Source organism: Podarcis gaigeae (assembly GCF_964106915.1).
Source record: "Podarcis gaigeae genome assembly, chromosome: Z".
NCBI lineage: Eukaryota > Metazoa > Chordata > Lepidosauria > Squamata > Lacertidae > Podarcis > Podarcis gaigeae.
This window is the reverse complement of record NC_139691.1, coordinates 45,884,157-45,900,658: the sequence shown is the minus strand read 5'-3', so window position 1 is coordinate 45,900,658 and position 16,502 is coordinate 45,884,157. Positions and strand designations below refer to the sequence as shown.

Sequence of the window (16,502 nt, the reverse complement as noted above, 5' to 3'; positions counted from 1 at the left end):
GCATTTATTTATTTTTTAAAGTAAAAAGTCCTCATGAAAATTTATCAGCATCTAGTGGGCATTTCTCCCATTATACAAATTTATTTCTGCATGTGATACTGTCTAATACAGTGGTACCTCGGGTTACATATGCCTGAGGTTACATACACTTCAGGTTACAGACTAACCCAGAAATAGTACCTCGGGTTAAGAACTTTGCTTCAGGATGAGAACAGAAATCATGCTCTGGCGGTGCAGCAGCAGCAGGAGGCCCCATTAGTGCTTCAGGGTAAGAACAGTTTCAGGTTAAGAACGGACCTCCGGAACGAATTAAGTACTTAACTCGAGGTACCACTGTATGCATATTTCAGTTTTCATCAATTTTGCATGCACAACTTTCTCCTAACACGTTTTTTGCATATTTAATCCTAATGTATATAATTATATTAATTGTTCGATGAATTTGTTTTTGCCTTATTTGTATGCTATTTTGTTTTTAATATGATTACCACAATTGTAGAATTGTCTTGAAAATATTAATGCTATTGTTATTGTGAGCTGCATTGAGATCAGCATTGTTGCTGGAATACAAGTATGAAATCATTTTTTTAAAAAAAAAATCATATATCAACATTTTTGTACGCATTATTTGGTTGGAGAACTGTATTGCCAAATACAGAGAAGTTTGACTTTCTAAGGGCAGATGCATTTTGGTTTGTGTATTGCTTCAGGAAGTGTGAATTAGGCTAAAACGTGCACAAAACTGAATTCCTCCTCATCCTGCGCATCTGTTAGCATCTAGCTTACTTGCAGTCAGATACAGAAGTAAAATAAGCATCCCAGATACATCTAAGGGTGAAGCAAGAAGAAACAAAGGCACACTTACCATCAAAATGGTGAACAACTCCTCAACGTAAACCCGCTCAGTTTCTATAAGCTCGTTTATCACATAGCTAAAATGAAGAAGGGGGGGGGGGGAATCAAGGTTGGGTACATGTAGAAATTCCACAAAGAGCTGGGGAAAAACAGTAGCATGTGCTTTCTAAATGTGCAAGAATTTATTGGAGGAAGAAAAACATAAATATTCTACTCCTCATGTTACAAAGATGTGCTTGAAAGGGTGAGAATAAAGCCTGGTTATTCCTCCCCCCCTCCCCCCCCCCCGAAGGAGCGTACATTTTGCTTTGGATGAGGCCTAATCATCACAGCAAGGCCAAGGTCGTTCTTCAAAGGAACAGAGAACTTTCCCAAGCACAAATCAGGGTTTGTTTGCATGACTAGCAGAGAAGTTGGTGGATTAAAAAGGGGGTGAAGAATACCTTTTCAATATGTCTAAACTGTCTTCACTTTCTGATATGCAGAACTGTAGCGAATTCCTTTTCTCCTGATAATCGTGCATCACTTCAATCTGGAAGGAAACAATATGCTTTAGGAAGAGGAAAAATAATAATAAAAAAAAGCTTTGAAGTGACAACTTGAAGCCTGCTATTTTAAAATGATTCATGTGCTGCCCTAAACGTGAACTTGCATTTTGCAGTGTACTAGTGGGGTACATCGCTGTTAGAGGAACCTTTTGCAGCATGGGGGCCTCATTCCCCAGAGGACAACTTTATGGTGGCCATACAACTGCGGTTGGGGGCAAAAAGAAATAAAAGTGTAGCCAGAGGCAAAAAAAGGGGGGAGCAGAGCAACAGATGTGATTTTCACCTTTGTACATCATGCAACATTCCAGCAATGTAAAAAGCCAGAGGTTTCCAAGCACATAATAAGCATAATTACTGATCAAGGATTTATTGCACCTAGGCAAAAGTAGACAAGGAGGTCACAGAGCATGACCAACAAATTGGAGTCAAAGAGGGCTGGGTGGGTAGGGGCTACATTTGGTCCCAGGGCTGGAGTTCCCCAGCCCTTGCTTACTGTCTAGAATCTGACACAGGAGAGTCAACAGAAGAAGGGGAAGGAAATAGTAGCAGGATGGAAGAATATGGCCTGGTTTGTGCACCACTATTTCCTTCCCCTTCTTCTGTTGACTCTCCTGTGTCAGATTCTAGACAGTAAGCAAGGGATGGGAACTCCAGCCCTGGGACAAATGTAGCCCCTACCCACCCAGCCCTCTTTGACTCCAATTTGTTGGTCATGTTCTGTGACCTAAACCAAAGTTTAGTGCTACATGAATGAGCTTGAGTAAGCTTGCTCATCTCCTTCTCCTCTCTTCCCCTAGCACAGACTCAAGGACTAGAAGCATCTGCTTCCTAATTTAAACAAACCACTGCCTAAAGCAGCCCACTCTAAGCTATTGTTAGCTTAAACTCCGGCTCTTTGAAACAAAAGAAGATCAACCCATGGTTTCTGAACCAAGATTGTTAAATTAACCATGGTTTAAAACAACTTCCGCACCCCAGACTGGATTCAGCAACAAACTGTGGATAGTTTACACTCGGAAGAAAATGCTTCCGATCTCCAAGCCATACCAAAGGATCAATGAGCCATGATCCAATGTGTCAGGCATCCAGGTTAGTTTATGTAGCACTAATTTAAAGCTTGGTTTGGGCATTTTGTCTGAACCGGGCAAGTGAGTAGGCATAAGACTGCACTGATAAAACTTCTGTCCCATTTACACATTTTAGCTATGTGGTCTCCCGTCCATCTTGTTTTTTTATGCTTGTTCTGGACAAGGAGTGTCAATGCTGCATGAAAAGATGTGGTTTGAGGAGCACTTTGTTAATAGTATGCAGGATTTCCCTCAAAGTTATTCCTTTGACTATGGTATGTAGCCAAAACAGCACCAACCATGCACAACAGAGAGGAATCAAGCACAACAAGGATAGATCATGTTCAGTGTCCTTAGAATGCTCAGCATCTATTGCAAGTAGGGAGACTGAAGTTGGTGAGGAATGGAATGGAGTCCCTTAGAAAAGGGCATGGCTGGTTGGATGGCAGGTAGGAACACGGAACAGGACCATTCCACATTGATTTTGTGGACGTCACACTTGTACTTAAACATTTTTAATCACCTACCTTGCGGGAACTTTGAGATTTCCTTGAAGTCTTCTTCCCAGGCAGTGAGATATCAAATGAGAATTTCAAACTGGAATTAAAATCTACACCTTGGACATAAGAAAAAGAAGATAGGCAGATTATAGTCTACAAGTTACAGATTACTTTTGTGCAAAGGAATTACATTAAACTACATTACACCACCTGTTTAGAAGGTAGATATGTTCAGTTAGTTAATGCTGGAAACAAAATAGATGTGAGTGTGTTCCTGTGTGCACACATGTTTTAACAAACAGGATGAAACATTTTAAAAGAGAAAAAAAGTTATTGGGGGGAACTATTAATTATAACAAAAGATTTGAAAATAAATAAATGGTGTTTAGGAAACAAAAGAATTTTTTTTACTAAGTAATCACACAGAATTTGAAATGAACAAAATCTGAGATTGAAAGTTAAAAATTCATAATCTGACAAGGTACCAGGAAAAGGTCTGAAGCATCCTAATTTGCTTTACTGCCTCTTCAAGTTGCATTTTTATTTTTTATTAAATTTGTATACCACCATTCATCTGCAGATTGCAGGGCACTGGGTTATATCCTACTCGGAGTAGACCCATTGAAGTGGCTACATCTGGACTATTGAAATGTCACTACTCTTGACTGTTGTTAAGCTGGCCACTATTTGACTATTTGTACATAACTCTGAGATCTAATATTATCATTATTCATTTATATACCTCTTTTCACTCCAAAAGCCCCCCCCCCAAAAAAAGAAGAGTGGCTAATAATATTTTAATAAACAACAGATAATGTGCTATATCCAGCTTTGATGGCATTTCTTGGGTAATTAAATTTCCCACGCAAACCTGCACCATCAAGCCACCATATTGTTGTGGAGCTAGCATTTATTCATGCAAAACTTTATTTATTTAAAGTACTTCTACACCAAACTTCAGCTTAAAAACACCCAGGACATCTATCTATCAATCAATCAATCAATCAATCAATCAATCATGTAGAAACACTCCTAAAAAACTACAATTCCCGGGATTCTTTGAGGGTAGCCATGATGTCTGTTTAGAGTGGTATAAAACTGCTTTAAACTCATAATGCAGCTGGACCACACTGAAAGGATTTCTGGATATAATGGAAGGGTGGAAATACTGATAAGGTTACACATATCACTCTACCCAGCCCAAGTCCTTGAATACACATATTTCCTATAAAATCTAACCATATATATTTTCTATGTTAAAAAGAATCTAAAATACGGCCCCTCAAAGGAAAGGCGATGGAGATCCTTTCCAGGAGAAGATGCAATTGAGGAAGAAAAGGAACAGTATCTAATTTTATTGACATAGATAAGTGTTGAATATCCGTTAGATAGAAGAAGCACCTTTAATGAAGTAATGGGCAAAGGATGTTGGGAGAAAAACAGACGCAGAAGAATGCAAACAGATATGAAGAGAAGCTGCCCCATCTTCAAACTGCGCTGTTGCAAAAATAAAACGGTTACAACATTACTACTTCCACAAAGTCTCATTGATGTCGGACAGCATCATCAGAAAGAAAATCCCAAATAAGGTAGAGGGTTTTAACTGCATTTGCCCGGCTGCCTACAACCTCTTAAAATGACAGGCAGCACTTCTGTGAGAGATCCCTAAGGATGTTAACTGGGAGAAACCCTAAATCAGCATATACCAAATACATAAATAGCACAATCTCAGTTTGGGCTGGACAACCAGTGGTTTGCTGAGCACAAATGACAGTTCCCAGGGGGTTCAATAAAATGATCATTTCTGCTGACAGTCTGAGATTACAGAAATCAAAACGTCTTGTTCACATGTTACACTGAACACAGGTAAAAGCTGTCTATGCATGTATACCTATTTATATGAAAGAGTGTTACACTTGCAGATTTGCACAGCTTAGCTGTATCAAAACACAGGTACACAGACTGTGGACTCATCTATACAGCTGCAAATATAATGTTTTAGGTGTGTTTTAAGTGCATTATACAAATGTGGCACTAGATGGCGAGGATGAGCTTAGGGCAAATTCAATATATTTTTCAAAACATTTTTTTTATTTTAAAAAAGCAATTTAATAACCTTTTTTTATATGTGTCTAGATTCTACCTGTGTTATTGTTGAATGTCACATGTGGATAAGTGTATAAATGTACAGCTCAACTATTTGTGTACATGGATTGTTTACTCGTGGAATGTAACATGTGAACAGCCTTGGAGGGCCACCTGCAAACCAAAACACTTTGCCTGAGAGCTGTCCTGTACTGTAGTTGGCGCACCCAGAGGAATATAGTCCTCCTTTAAGGTAGAGGGACCCCTGACCATTAGGTCCAGTTGTGGCCGACTCTGGTGTTGCAGCGCTCATCTTGCTTTACTGGCCGAGGGAGCTTTCGAACTGCTTTCGGGCTGCTAGGTTGGCAGGAGCAGGGACCGAGCAATGGGAGCTCACCCGGTCGTGGGGATTCGAACCGCCAACCTTCTGATCGGCAAGCCCTAGGCTCTGTGGTTTAATCCACAGCACCACCAGCGGCCCAGTAGTCCTCCTTTAGAAGACATCTAAAATCTTCAAGCAGAAGTTCCTCTCCAGCAATCACACTGCACACTTATGTCTCCCATTATGTAAAGAGTGGGCAGAAAGCAGTCACATATTAAAAGTGCAATACAGATGAATAATTCAGATTGCAAAAGGGATCCCCTCCATACTATATTAAGTGGAGGCTACGAGAGATATAAATAACAATCAGTTTGGGTTATTTTTTGAAGACACTGTAGGGTACTTAAAGAACACACTTGCAAAACAGCTCTGAGGACTAGAGAAGGAAAAGACGTTGGTGCCCTCCGCAGTTAGCTTCACTCTCTGATCACACATACAAAGAAATCTACGACATTATCAAGCCCATTCTCATTCCATCTTCCCCACGGTTACCTAATGAACATTTCTGAATGACATAACTTTAAAAGCAGGTTACCATGTTTGGGGGAAAACAAAGGAGATTTCGACCGGGGTGGGTTTTCTGGCCGTGGGGCTACCAGCTGCACTGGGCGTGCTTGTTTGTCCGCTAGCTTTTTGAAGCACGCCTGCCTGTTCTCGAACATGCTCCGCACATTCTCAAGCTTCATCTGGACCATTTGTATCCGAGCCTGCAGATTCCAAAAAGGAAAACCCCATAAGCAAATCTTGCAGAATTGGCTTGTCACATATCACGGGTGTTTGATCAAGCCCAGCTCCTGTGAAGCGGAGGTCAGTTTGAGACACAATATTGGATCTCCTAGTAGTTCAGGCTAGTGATCAGCTCTAATCTGGAAGCCTCCATAAGAGTCAGGGACCCACTTTGGCGTAAAGCCTGGGAGGCAACCCCAGCCTAGGCCAACAAGCTTAATTGCTCCAGTATTTTCAGATTGTTGGATTCAAGGCTAGCACACTGTGTAGCGGAGCTCTTGCTATCACAGCCAGCACAAATGTGATTCCTCTACCATGGGCCTACCTTTAGTTCAGTAGTTAAGATGGGCTCAAAGTCAGAGTACAGGGTTTGTGGGTCAGCATATAAATGCAGTGAAGAACTCTCAAGGAAATTCTCTATGTCTTGGAGAGCTTTCTGGGCACCTTCTCGAGACTGGCATTTATCCATCTGCTGGTTGGCTAGAAGGTAGGCTCCTTCATCGCAGCACTCCAGGGCCTGGTGAAAAAACATGAGTAGGAACAGGTTGGTGGTCATGCCTAGGATAGTGACCAACTGGCAGTCTGTAGGCAGCAGTGGACTTCCCCTCTCCCATCTGTTATGAACAGGCTTAGAGGACAGGAGGAGATTCAAGGTGGAAGTACTGTCTCCAATGTCCTCTTCCAACCAGCTCCAGCAACTGCCTAACCCTCTTATTCTGCAGCATTGTTGTCATCATGTGCTTTGCATCCAGTGCCAGGAAAATCACGGGTCACCCTTATTAAGGAGACCTACGCTGTCTTAGACAGAAGAGGTGGCTCTTTTATCATTCTCTGTGAGGGTGACTCCTCCATAGCTTCTCCTGTTCCACAGCCAAGCTTTGACATGCAATTGCAGAATCAGCTATGAGCTCTTAAAGGGAGGGGCAGTGGAAGAGAAGGTCCAGTCTGTAAGTCTGAGTACTGCAAGGCCATAAGACCTGCAAAAGCAGTCAGAACTTCCAGGATTCCCAAGCGTTTCCCAAGTTTCCCATGTTGGTCTATGGAGGACAGAAAAGGGAGCCAGCTATAACTCGGCTAGTCACATGAGAAGACCCCCTGAGGTTTCTTGCAGAGCTGAGGCTTCTTGGAGACCAGTAAGACCTGCAGCAGCAGTTGGAACTTATTTGTTAATTAAATTCCAAAATACAACACCAAAAAATAAAAATAAACCTCTAAGTCTAATTTTTCTTTCTTATATTGAATTTGCTAATTGTTTATAATTTTTGTCCAATTTGAATTTATTGAATATGTTTTGTAAATTGACTTCTCTCCCCCACCCCAAAGGTTTTGATGATTGATTACAGGCTGCTTTGGGCACAGAGTTCACTGTGGAAAGGCAGCATTTAAATGCCTCTGGTCCACTGCAGAGCAACATCTTCTGCAGCTCAGCCTGCAATTTCCTATGAGACCTGTCCAGGGTCCTGATCTGCCTTGCCTTGGCCAGATCAGGCCGGATCTTGACAACTTCTACCACTTCCCCTGCAAGCCCCAAGGCCTGTGGTCCTGATCTCCCCTGTCTCTTGACATTTAACAGGCAGCCTATGTGGTTTGAAATCAACTGTGCAGGCAAAGGCATCCCACTTTGAACACCCCAGTGAGTGGCCAACTGTCAAGGCTTGCAAAGTGGCATGCATAGATCTTTCCAGAGAGCTGTGCAGGATCAGCAGTACCAGCAAAAACAAACATACAAAAACACCCTTTCATTCCAGCCATGGCTTTGCCTGTGCCACAGCTGGTATCATTGATGGGAATGGCTGGGCCAAATAGGGACACCTAAATAATAATAATAATAATAATAATAATAATAATAATAATAATAATAATTATTTATTATTTATACCCCACCCATCTGGCTGGGCTTCCCCAGCCACTCTGGGCGGCTTCCAAAAAATATATTAAAATACTGTAATACATCAAACATTAGCTCCAGACTGGAGGTTCCCTGCTTCTGGCCTACAAAATTAGAATCCTGAACCAACAAGAAGTCAACTCCACAATCCAGGATGATGCAATAGTATAATTTCATCTTCTTCTACGTTATCTATTCTGGGGAGGAGGAAGGAGCTCTGTGGGACACTGAAGCCTCAGAAATGCTATTTAGCCTTCCCTCTGGCTTCTTTAATTTCGAGAAGGTTTCACTCCCACACTTGCAAACTTGTAAATTAAAACTTGGGTTCTGTGGCTAGTAGCCCATCCTGCCCTCCTGCAGGATCACAGCAGATGCACAGCTCCATCCTTTGCCATGCAGAGTTGGACTCTGAAAGCAACGCTCTGTCATTCATTCACTGTGTCTGGAGGTCCACCTCTGGACATTACCTGCTGCAGAGAAGTGAGAAGCTCCAAGGTTCTTTGGAGCTGGTTGTGCTTCCTTTTGATCTCCTCCAGCAAGATATCCGAATGGTGCCGCAGCTCATTACACTGCTGGCAGATCAAGTTGAGAGCGTAGTGGTGGTTGGTTGCCAGCTGGTGCCCATGAAGGATCACAACCTGAGCCTTCCCTGTCAACTCCTATGTAACATCCAAATAAAAGAGGGGGTAGGAGTTATATTTCTAGACTGTGTGAGGCAGAAGGGTCACCATGTGGCCTCATAGGCCTCTCTATCTAGCCCTCAAAGCTCTTCCCAGGCAACACCTTCTCTCCCCAGTCACACACTGTCCCTAATTCACAGCCTCTTTGAGTGTTGTTTCCTGGCTGGAATGTGTCCTTGAACTCTGATCATGCCCCTTGCATGTGAGGGTGGAGGAAAAATGTGAGAGAAAGCAGCCTACTGCACAAAGGCAACGCTTACAGTTGTTGCTCTGCCAACTTTTGTCCCTTGTGTCATCTGCTGAAGAGATGTCAGAGTGCCCCCCACCTCTAGCTATCCTGGCCAATAGTCAGGGGTCTTGGAAGCTGTAGTACAGCACCATGGAACACCTCCACAACCCTGCTCTAGGTGGGTTAGGATGGCTGTTCCTCACTGACACCAATTGGATGGCGCTCTCACCTGTGCCATTCTGTTCAGGTTTTCCAGATCCAACACCCTCTGTTTAACTTGAGAGACATTATCTCCAGTATCCGGCAGCTCCCTTTGCTTCTCCATTAAAAATTCAATGGCTTTACTGAGCTAAAAGGCAGAGGAAATTTTGTCAAAAAGAAAAACAAAAACAGGAGGGGCACAATATTATTTAAAGCACAGAAGGGGAACACAGAAGTGTTCCCCTCGTGTGGTCTACACATCCCTCTTTGCTCTGTTTTCACTTGAAAGTGTTATGTTTGAGCAAGGAAGACATCTGAAGCTAAACAAGCAAAGAATGGGGGTGGTGGGGGTGGTCTTCTGCCCACCACTGGCTCCAGCTCCACATATCAAAGGAGCCACTCCCCCATGACATCTCCTGCAGATCAAAGGCCCTTCGCAGGGGGAAAAGGTCCTCTATACCTTTCAAGCACATAGTAGTTGAAAGCTACTGTGTAGGTCGAATGAATATTAAAAAACGCCAGCAATAGTTTCTTAGCCAAGGCTGATGGGATGGGGACCTCATCTTACCTCTTGGAAATGTTGCTCGAATTTCCAAAGCTGCAAATACTGCTCCATCTTCAGCTGATGTTTCTCCCAGAATCCATCAAAAGCAATTTCCATTTCATGTAACTGTGCAAGCAATCTTTTTTTCACAAGAGGGAGCTGATTTAGTTATCCATTTAAAAAAAGTACTATGTAACCCAATAAAATCATTAATAAAAACAATAAAAAACCATCAACTGCATTTCTACCAAGTGGTCCCAAGCCATTAAAAAAAGACATTTTTACAAAGAGCTCAACCCCTTAAAAAGAAAAAGAAAAAAGCAGGCACCTTTTAGACCTTTTAGTCCCTGATGTGGCATCGTCAGAAATTTAAATGGACTCCAGCCACCCAATGCCTATTTGGACTGCTGAGGACTGGAAACTCCAGAATCCAGCAAGGTGCTTTGCCAAGCCCCCACCCCCCGAAAACACCCTTAGGTGTTGCTGCAACCTCCTTTCACCAGGGAACAAATTGTAGCTTGTCCAAGGTAAAAGAAGGCTGTCCCATTCAGAGGTGGCGCAGGTGCAAGACAGGTGAGGATGTTTCCATTGCACACAGAGAAGAAGAGGTTGTATCCAAGGTGGTGGCTTGCCTGCTTGCCCCCCATAACATTTGCCATTGCTGGGGGCTGGGTGGGAACGTACTCTAATGGAGTGCCTACCTGACCCAGGCACACGGCTGCTTTCTTCCCCAACAGAAATGGAAGAGCATCTTCCAACCATCACAGACAACATCAAGCTAGATGGACTGTATAAAGATAATTTCCTGTTCGTATTTTGGGGGGGAAGAGCTATTGCTCAGTGGTAGGGCTTCCACATGCAGAAGGTTCTAGGTTCAATTCCCAGCATCTCCAGGTAGGGCTTGGAACATAGTACCCAGCCATTGTGACTAGCAGTCATTGATAGCCTTTATCCTTAAGTTCTCCTGTGCACTGTTTTGCAGGAAACCTCAGGAGCAGAGAGTGCTCTTATATTCTGATCCTTCTTATGGGTTCCCAACAGACATCTGCTTGGCCACTGTGAGAACAGGATACTGGACAAGGTGGGTCATTGACATGATCCAACAGGGTTCAACTTATGTTTCTATGCTTTCAATGGGCAAGACAGTGATCCTAGTCAACAGCTTTTAAAATGTGCATGATGCTCAACATGCTCACCGGTTGACAGTCTCCCAGTCACCAGATCTCTCCTGTGGTTCCTCTTTGTCAGGTTCATCCATGTCAGGTTCCTCTAAACTACACAGCAGCATGTTTCCTTCTTTGGTCACTGTCGTAATATCTTCCTGCAGCATGTATAATAAGCACTGCTGATTAATATGTCACCAGAACCACCATAGTGGTCTTCCGTTTCCAACTCAATGAGGTGTCAAGGACCACAATTCCAAAAGGAGCCCTCTGAACCCAACCCTCAGCTGGAATCAAATCTACAGCACATCTGCAATTCCACCTGCTCAGATCAGTCCCTTGCCCCTGGGTATATTTAGCTTGGTCTTCCCTTAGAGTCTTCCCTTAGAGAAGAGAAGACTAAGGGAATACATGGTCTTCAAATATATGGTGGTGCTGTCATGCAGAAGATGGAGCAAATTTCACCTCTGTTGTTCTAGATGGCATAACTAGAAATATTGAGAACTAGAACCGTCTAATAAAAACTGAATATGTGTTTTATACTGATCAGCAACAGGACCAGGGGGCTGGACTCTTCCATTGTATTTCCCCATCAATTTTTACTGTTTGTGTGAGTGGACCCACAAAAATCGTAGATGACAAATAGCCATAATCTGCCTGGAAGTGGGAGAAATGAGCAACTGGGACCCTGCCTGCTGTATAAGCAGTCCCCCACACAGCAAACTTAGGCACACTTCCAGAGCTGGTTTGCTCTCACTTTAGTTTAGGTATCATGGCTGCTTTTACAGGCACTCTAAACATAATGCCAAGCTCTTCATCAGCCTCATGTAAAGAAGCAGATATGTGCACAAAGGTCCAAGCAGCTTCTATGGAAGAGACACAAACATGGTGCTGTGCCATCCATTTTGATCCATCATGACTGCTCTGCTGTGTACCTGAAACATACCACAACTGCTGGATGCGATGCAGGTCTAGCAAATAATAATAATCACATTTTTGTATGCAGTTTGAACAAATACACACATTTTTGTTAAGCCGTTTTCCCTAATATAACACATTTTTTGTTTGCTGTTTTATACATACAATTATATTATGCATACTTTACTCTGACATGCGCATTTTGGTCTATATTACTTGATTGGGGAACCACAATGCAAAATCCAGAGAACTGTGGATTTTGAAGGTTGTGTTTTGTCTTGGAAACTGCAATTAGGTAGTTTCACCTTCCAATGAGAACTGAATTGATTCCCCCCTCCCCCGAGTCCCTGGTCAGAGATGCTATAGTTGAGGCAAGATCTCTATACAGAGTTCAGAGTCAGAACTGGCAACACTATTTCCTACTCTGTAATTTTGGATTTCCTTGCTCGTAGGCAGAGTGTAAGTCTAAGGGGACAGAAGGTAATGCAATATTTGCTTATGAAACTTTGTATGTACCGTGTGGCTTTCTGAAGTTGTAGAAATAAGAAACAAGGAATGACAGCTGGGGCCGAGACACCTAGTTTAAGAAATCACGATCAATCACTTTGAAATGGCAGGATTAATAAGATAGATGCACATCAGTTTGAGCAGGAGTAAAATAATTGCGTTGAAGAATTGCTTTGATGAATGGACTGGATTTCCTTGTCCCTTCCTCCACCCATCAAACATGGCAGCCTTTAGCTAGCAAATAGTGATTCCAGGACAATAATATACCATAGCACAGGGGCAAAAGCAAGGAAAGGAAAGCAGGACAGCGAAATGTCATTTCCTCCCTGACATCCCAACCTGTTTATTGAATAGTTGCTTGTGTAGAGATCATATGACGCTCCCCCCGCCCAACACCTGCTAGGGAACTAGGTTTGTTGCAGAACCCCTTCACATCTAAATGCAATCTGAATTTGGTCTATGGTCAGAGGCAGTAATGGTTCTGAATACCAGTCGCTGGAAACCAGGGGAGGGAAGAGTGCTCTTATGCTCAGGTCCTGCTTTCCGGTTTCTCTTGGGGGCATCTGGCTGGCCACTGTGAGAACAGGATGCTGTACTAGATGGGCCATTGGCCTGATCCAGCAGGCTCTTCCTAGACCCTTATGCTAGTGTGCGATTAAGTCCCACCCCAAAAAAAGTCTAGAATTGCTTCCCACCCCCTGCAGCCGTGCTTTACTCTAATTGTGCAAACCTAAATCTCCAGTATGGGATTGAACCCTTCCTGCAAAACAGTTATTGAGTCTGGAGGTGACCAAAGTTTTTCACAGGATCAGGTAGTTTCGGATGCAACTTGCCTTCAGCTGATAGTATTTCTCTGTGCGCAGTGCCAGGATGCGTTCAATTGAGTAGGCATCATCTGGGAGCTCTGTTTCTGCCAGCTCCATGCCAAAGGATTGCAACATCTGGGCAATTTCCTTCACTGTTAGTGCAAAGCTTTCTATGGCCTGGGGGAGAAAGTTTTCTGTTAATCAGCTTGGCGTGCCGCTTGGTGCTTAAGCTTGATAAAAGCAGCAGTGAGGTATTTATTTATATAGTTACTTATTTTCATTTAGGAATTGCTTCCCCTGGTGGATTTGCAATGGACAACAAAAAAGCGTCAGCAATAAAAACATATTCAGGTCCAATACAGAACAAATTCAGGTCCAATACAGGTATAGACTGGGATAAAAACAAATCTGCACTTTAAAGGATGTTTAGAAAACCAAGGTATTCCGTAGGCAAAAATAGATAATGGAGACTTTCAGACCAGGGGGCTTCCAAATGGCAGGTGCTACCACACTAAAGGTGTGATTTCTACACACCATGCACCTCCTGATGATATGGTACCTGCAGGAGAAGGCCCTCTCCTGCAAAGTGCAGTGATTGGTTGGGTATATAAGTGGTGAGATGATGAGCTTTGAACACCAGCATGTCCTGCTAACTGAACACAATGCGTTCTCTGGAAATCGTTCATTAGGTGAGCAATTCCACTGATTGCTAGAGGGTAAATTCTAATGTGTTCCTGACCAAGGAACTTTGACCCCACCCAAAAGCCAAAGAAATCCTCAGGAAACCACAGGAGAACCCAGAAAAGTTTATCTCTGGTTTGTCTGATCACTCTCCCTCCCTCAGCCAACCAGCGAAAGGCAAACAAGGAAGTAAAAAATGCTCTCTGTTCTGATATCTGAATCAGCAGTGTTCAGGTACTGTGTTTGGATATGCGAATTTTCACATAGCGAATGTTCATAGAGCGGGACCTACATACACCTACAACTTAGTTCAGCTGTTGTTGGAAGGACTGAAGTTCACCATAGCTCTGTGGCAGAGCAATTTACTTTGCATGCAGAACACTCCAGGTTACATCCCAGGGATCTCCAGTTAAAAGGGATCTAGCTAATGATGGGAAGTCCCTTTTCTCTTCAGGACCCTGAGAAGCTGCTGGCAGCCAGAGTACTAACACAGGTAGCCAACATGCTGCACTCCAGATATTAGTAGACTCCAGCTCCCATCATCTCTGACTAGTGCCCTTGCTGAGGCTGGTGGAAGCTGGAGTCCTGGATGGTAACTTCATGAACTTCCTGTTGCATGGTCCAGAATTACCCAAGGTATGTTATAATTTTGCATATATGCTAAAGCTTGTGGCACCTACTCTCCACTTGCCAATGCTGCATACCTCTTTGCCTCCCCCTCCATGACCAAATCCCCTCCCTTGAATCTTTACCTCTGCTTCCTATTCCTCACAGCTTACACCAAGCCCATTGCCCTAACACCCACCCATCTCTCCTCAAGCTCCACCCCCTTTTAAAGGGGGGAGGCATTTCACACTTTTACTTGCTAAACCACTGTGTGAAGCGCCTCCCCTCTCTGTTAACCCTTGCTGCAGGCATGCGTAGCCACTCATGGGTGTACCTGCTGCTCCTCACACCACAGTTGACGTGGCACGTGAAATGCAGAGCATGATTACACCTTACATTTTTATGTATGTAAGAAGATATTACACACACATTTACAACAGCATTAATAGGAGGAACATACTGTTCTGAAGATGACCCATTCGCTATGGCAATATTCCAAGGTGCCCCCAAATTCAGGTGTTAACTGCTTTTCATCGATGTATGTCAGCAAGTCACTGACCGAACTCAGCATTACAACCTGGGGGAAGAGAAAAGGGGGAAATAGACCTATAGCTTAATATTCACAGGTTAGATTCCTGATTCTGCAGGGCCATTTCACTGAATATACCAGCACATGTATCCATTTAATCAGCCTTGCAATTAGCCAACTCCAGGCCCAAAACCAAAGATTCCAGAGCCCAGGGTCACCCAATGAAGATGAAAGGTTGGAAATTCAGGGCAGACCAAAGGAAGTACTTTGTCACACAGTGTGTGGTTAAACTGTGGAGCCCTCCCCAACAACACAAGATGGCAACCTAGTCAACCTACTACTCAGAAGCCTTTAAACAGGGACTAGAGATGGGTGGATCTGTCCATTTTGGTTTCTCTTCATTTCTCATTTTTCTACTCTTAAGTTCAGCTCTCCGGATTTCCTCAGTAGTTTGCAACTTTTAAAAAGCAAAAGTATGTACACATTTGTATGCAACGGTGCCTTATGTACATACCTTTGCAAAGCAATTTACCCTAATATCACACGTGTTGTATATTGCTTTCATGAACACAGACATTTTTATGTGCATTTTGCCTTCGTAGATGCAATTTTGTACACAATACTTGGCTGGAAAACTACATTTCCAAATTTGGAGAACTGCAAAGTTCGAAGGGTGGCTATGTTTCAGTTTGCATCCTCCTCCTTCCTTCTTCCCAAAGCCGAGTCTGGCTCAAGGTAGAATGCATGCATTGCAAGCCAAAGTCCAAGTCCAAGGTTTATCTCCTTTAGAAGAGGCAGTGCCCAATGACAGAGCCGTATAGATCAGGCAGGCAGGCAGGCTCGCCACACTCTCTTTGGCCCTTGATACCTTGGGGCAGGGGAAGCAATCTGCAATATGGGACACAACTGTGTGGTAGAGAAAGAACGTACTGTTCAGAGCATTCTCACTCAGAAAAACTCTGAGCTCCAGATGTATCCCAACTTTAAAGCTATAATTCAGGGGTGCAGGAGCCTGCAGCCCTCCAGATATTGTTGAACTACAACTCCCATCCTTCCAGGGGCTGATGCGAGTTGGGGGCCCCACGCCTTCGCCAGAAAAAACGCCTGCCAGAGCTTTTAAATATAAATGAATTTAACACTTCACCTCCATTCTTAGCATCATCTTCTAAAGCCCATAAAATGCTCAAGGTTGGTGTTTTGTACGTGTGTGTGTGATTGTCATTTGTATTCACTGTCATTTTAAACAAATGCATTGCAGCTGAACAACAACAGGGAAGGAAAATTCCCTGCAGGTAAAGCTGCTGAGTACAAAAGACGGGGGTGATGCTGTGGCAGCAGGTGTGATACCGGCAGTTTGAGCAGGAAGTCCTCTTGGCTAAACCGAAATCCAATGTCGGTGAAAGTGCGCTGGAAGAATCCGGTGGGGCGCAGGACCATCACTAGGTGCAAGTTGCCGGGAAATGAGGCCTGTGGGGGGAGAAACCAGACAGCCAGTATTACACACAGAGAGTTCTCCACTATCGAGAGGAAAGTCAGTTTAGAAAATCAGCAATGATGTTAACTTCCTGTTTTTCCAGCAATATGGCT

At 43.4% G+C, this 16,502-nt stretch overlaps 1 protein-coding gene across 7 annotated transcripts in view; it reads right to left on the bottom strand.

Moving 5' to 3' along the window:
* MCF2 (MCF.2 cell line derived transforming sequence) overlaps positions 1 to 16,502 on the bottom strand; it is a 70,873-nt gene that overhangs the window by 24,465 nt on the left and 29,906 nt on the right. For 3 of the 7 annotated variants that reach the window (XR_014560305.1, XR_014560306.1, XM_083722733.1), the window contains 12 exons: positions 16,263 to 16,382; positions 14,847 to 14,963; positions 13,127 to 13,276; positions 10,902 to 11,026; positions 9,730 to 9,844; positions 9,190 to 9,309; positions 8,519 to 8,710; positions 6,489 to 6,680; positions 5,973 to 6,144; positions 2,998 to 3,086; positions 1,299 to 1,387; positions 866 to 932 (listed from right to left, as the gene is read on the bottom strand). Coding sequence is in view for 5 of the 7 variants with exons in the window: in XM_083722733.1 (XP_083578859.1) it covers positions 866 to 932; positions 1,299 to 1,387; positions 2,998 to 3,086; positions 5,973 to 6,144; positions 6,489 to 6,680; positions 8,519 to 8,710; positions 9,190 to 9,309; positions 9,730 to 9,844; positions 10,902 to 11,026; positions 13,127 to 13,276; positions 14,847 to 14,963; positions 16,263 to 16,382 (1,548 nt within the window). In the remaining 2 variants the exon portion in view is untranslated. Of the gene's footprint in view, positions 1 to 865; positions 933 to 1,298; positions 1,388 to 2,997; positions 3,087 to 5,972; positions 6,145 to 6,488; positions 6,681 to 8,518; positions 8,711 to 9,189; positions 9,310 to 9,729; positions 9,845 to 10,901; positions 11,027 to 13,122; positions 13,277 to 14,846; positions 14,964 to 16,262; positions 16,383 to 16,502 lie in introns of all 7 variants that reach the window. The other 4 variants (XM_083722732.1, XM_083722736.1, XM_083722735.1 and 1 more) reach the window with 2 other exon arrangements.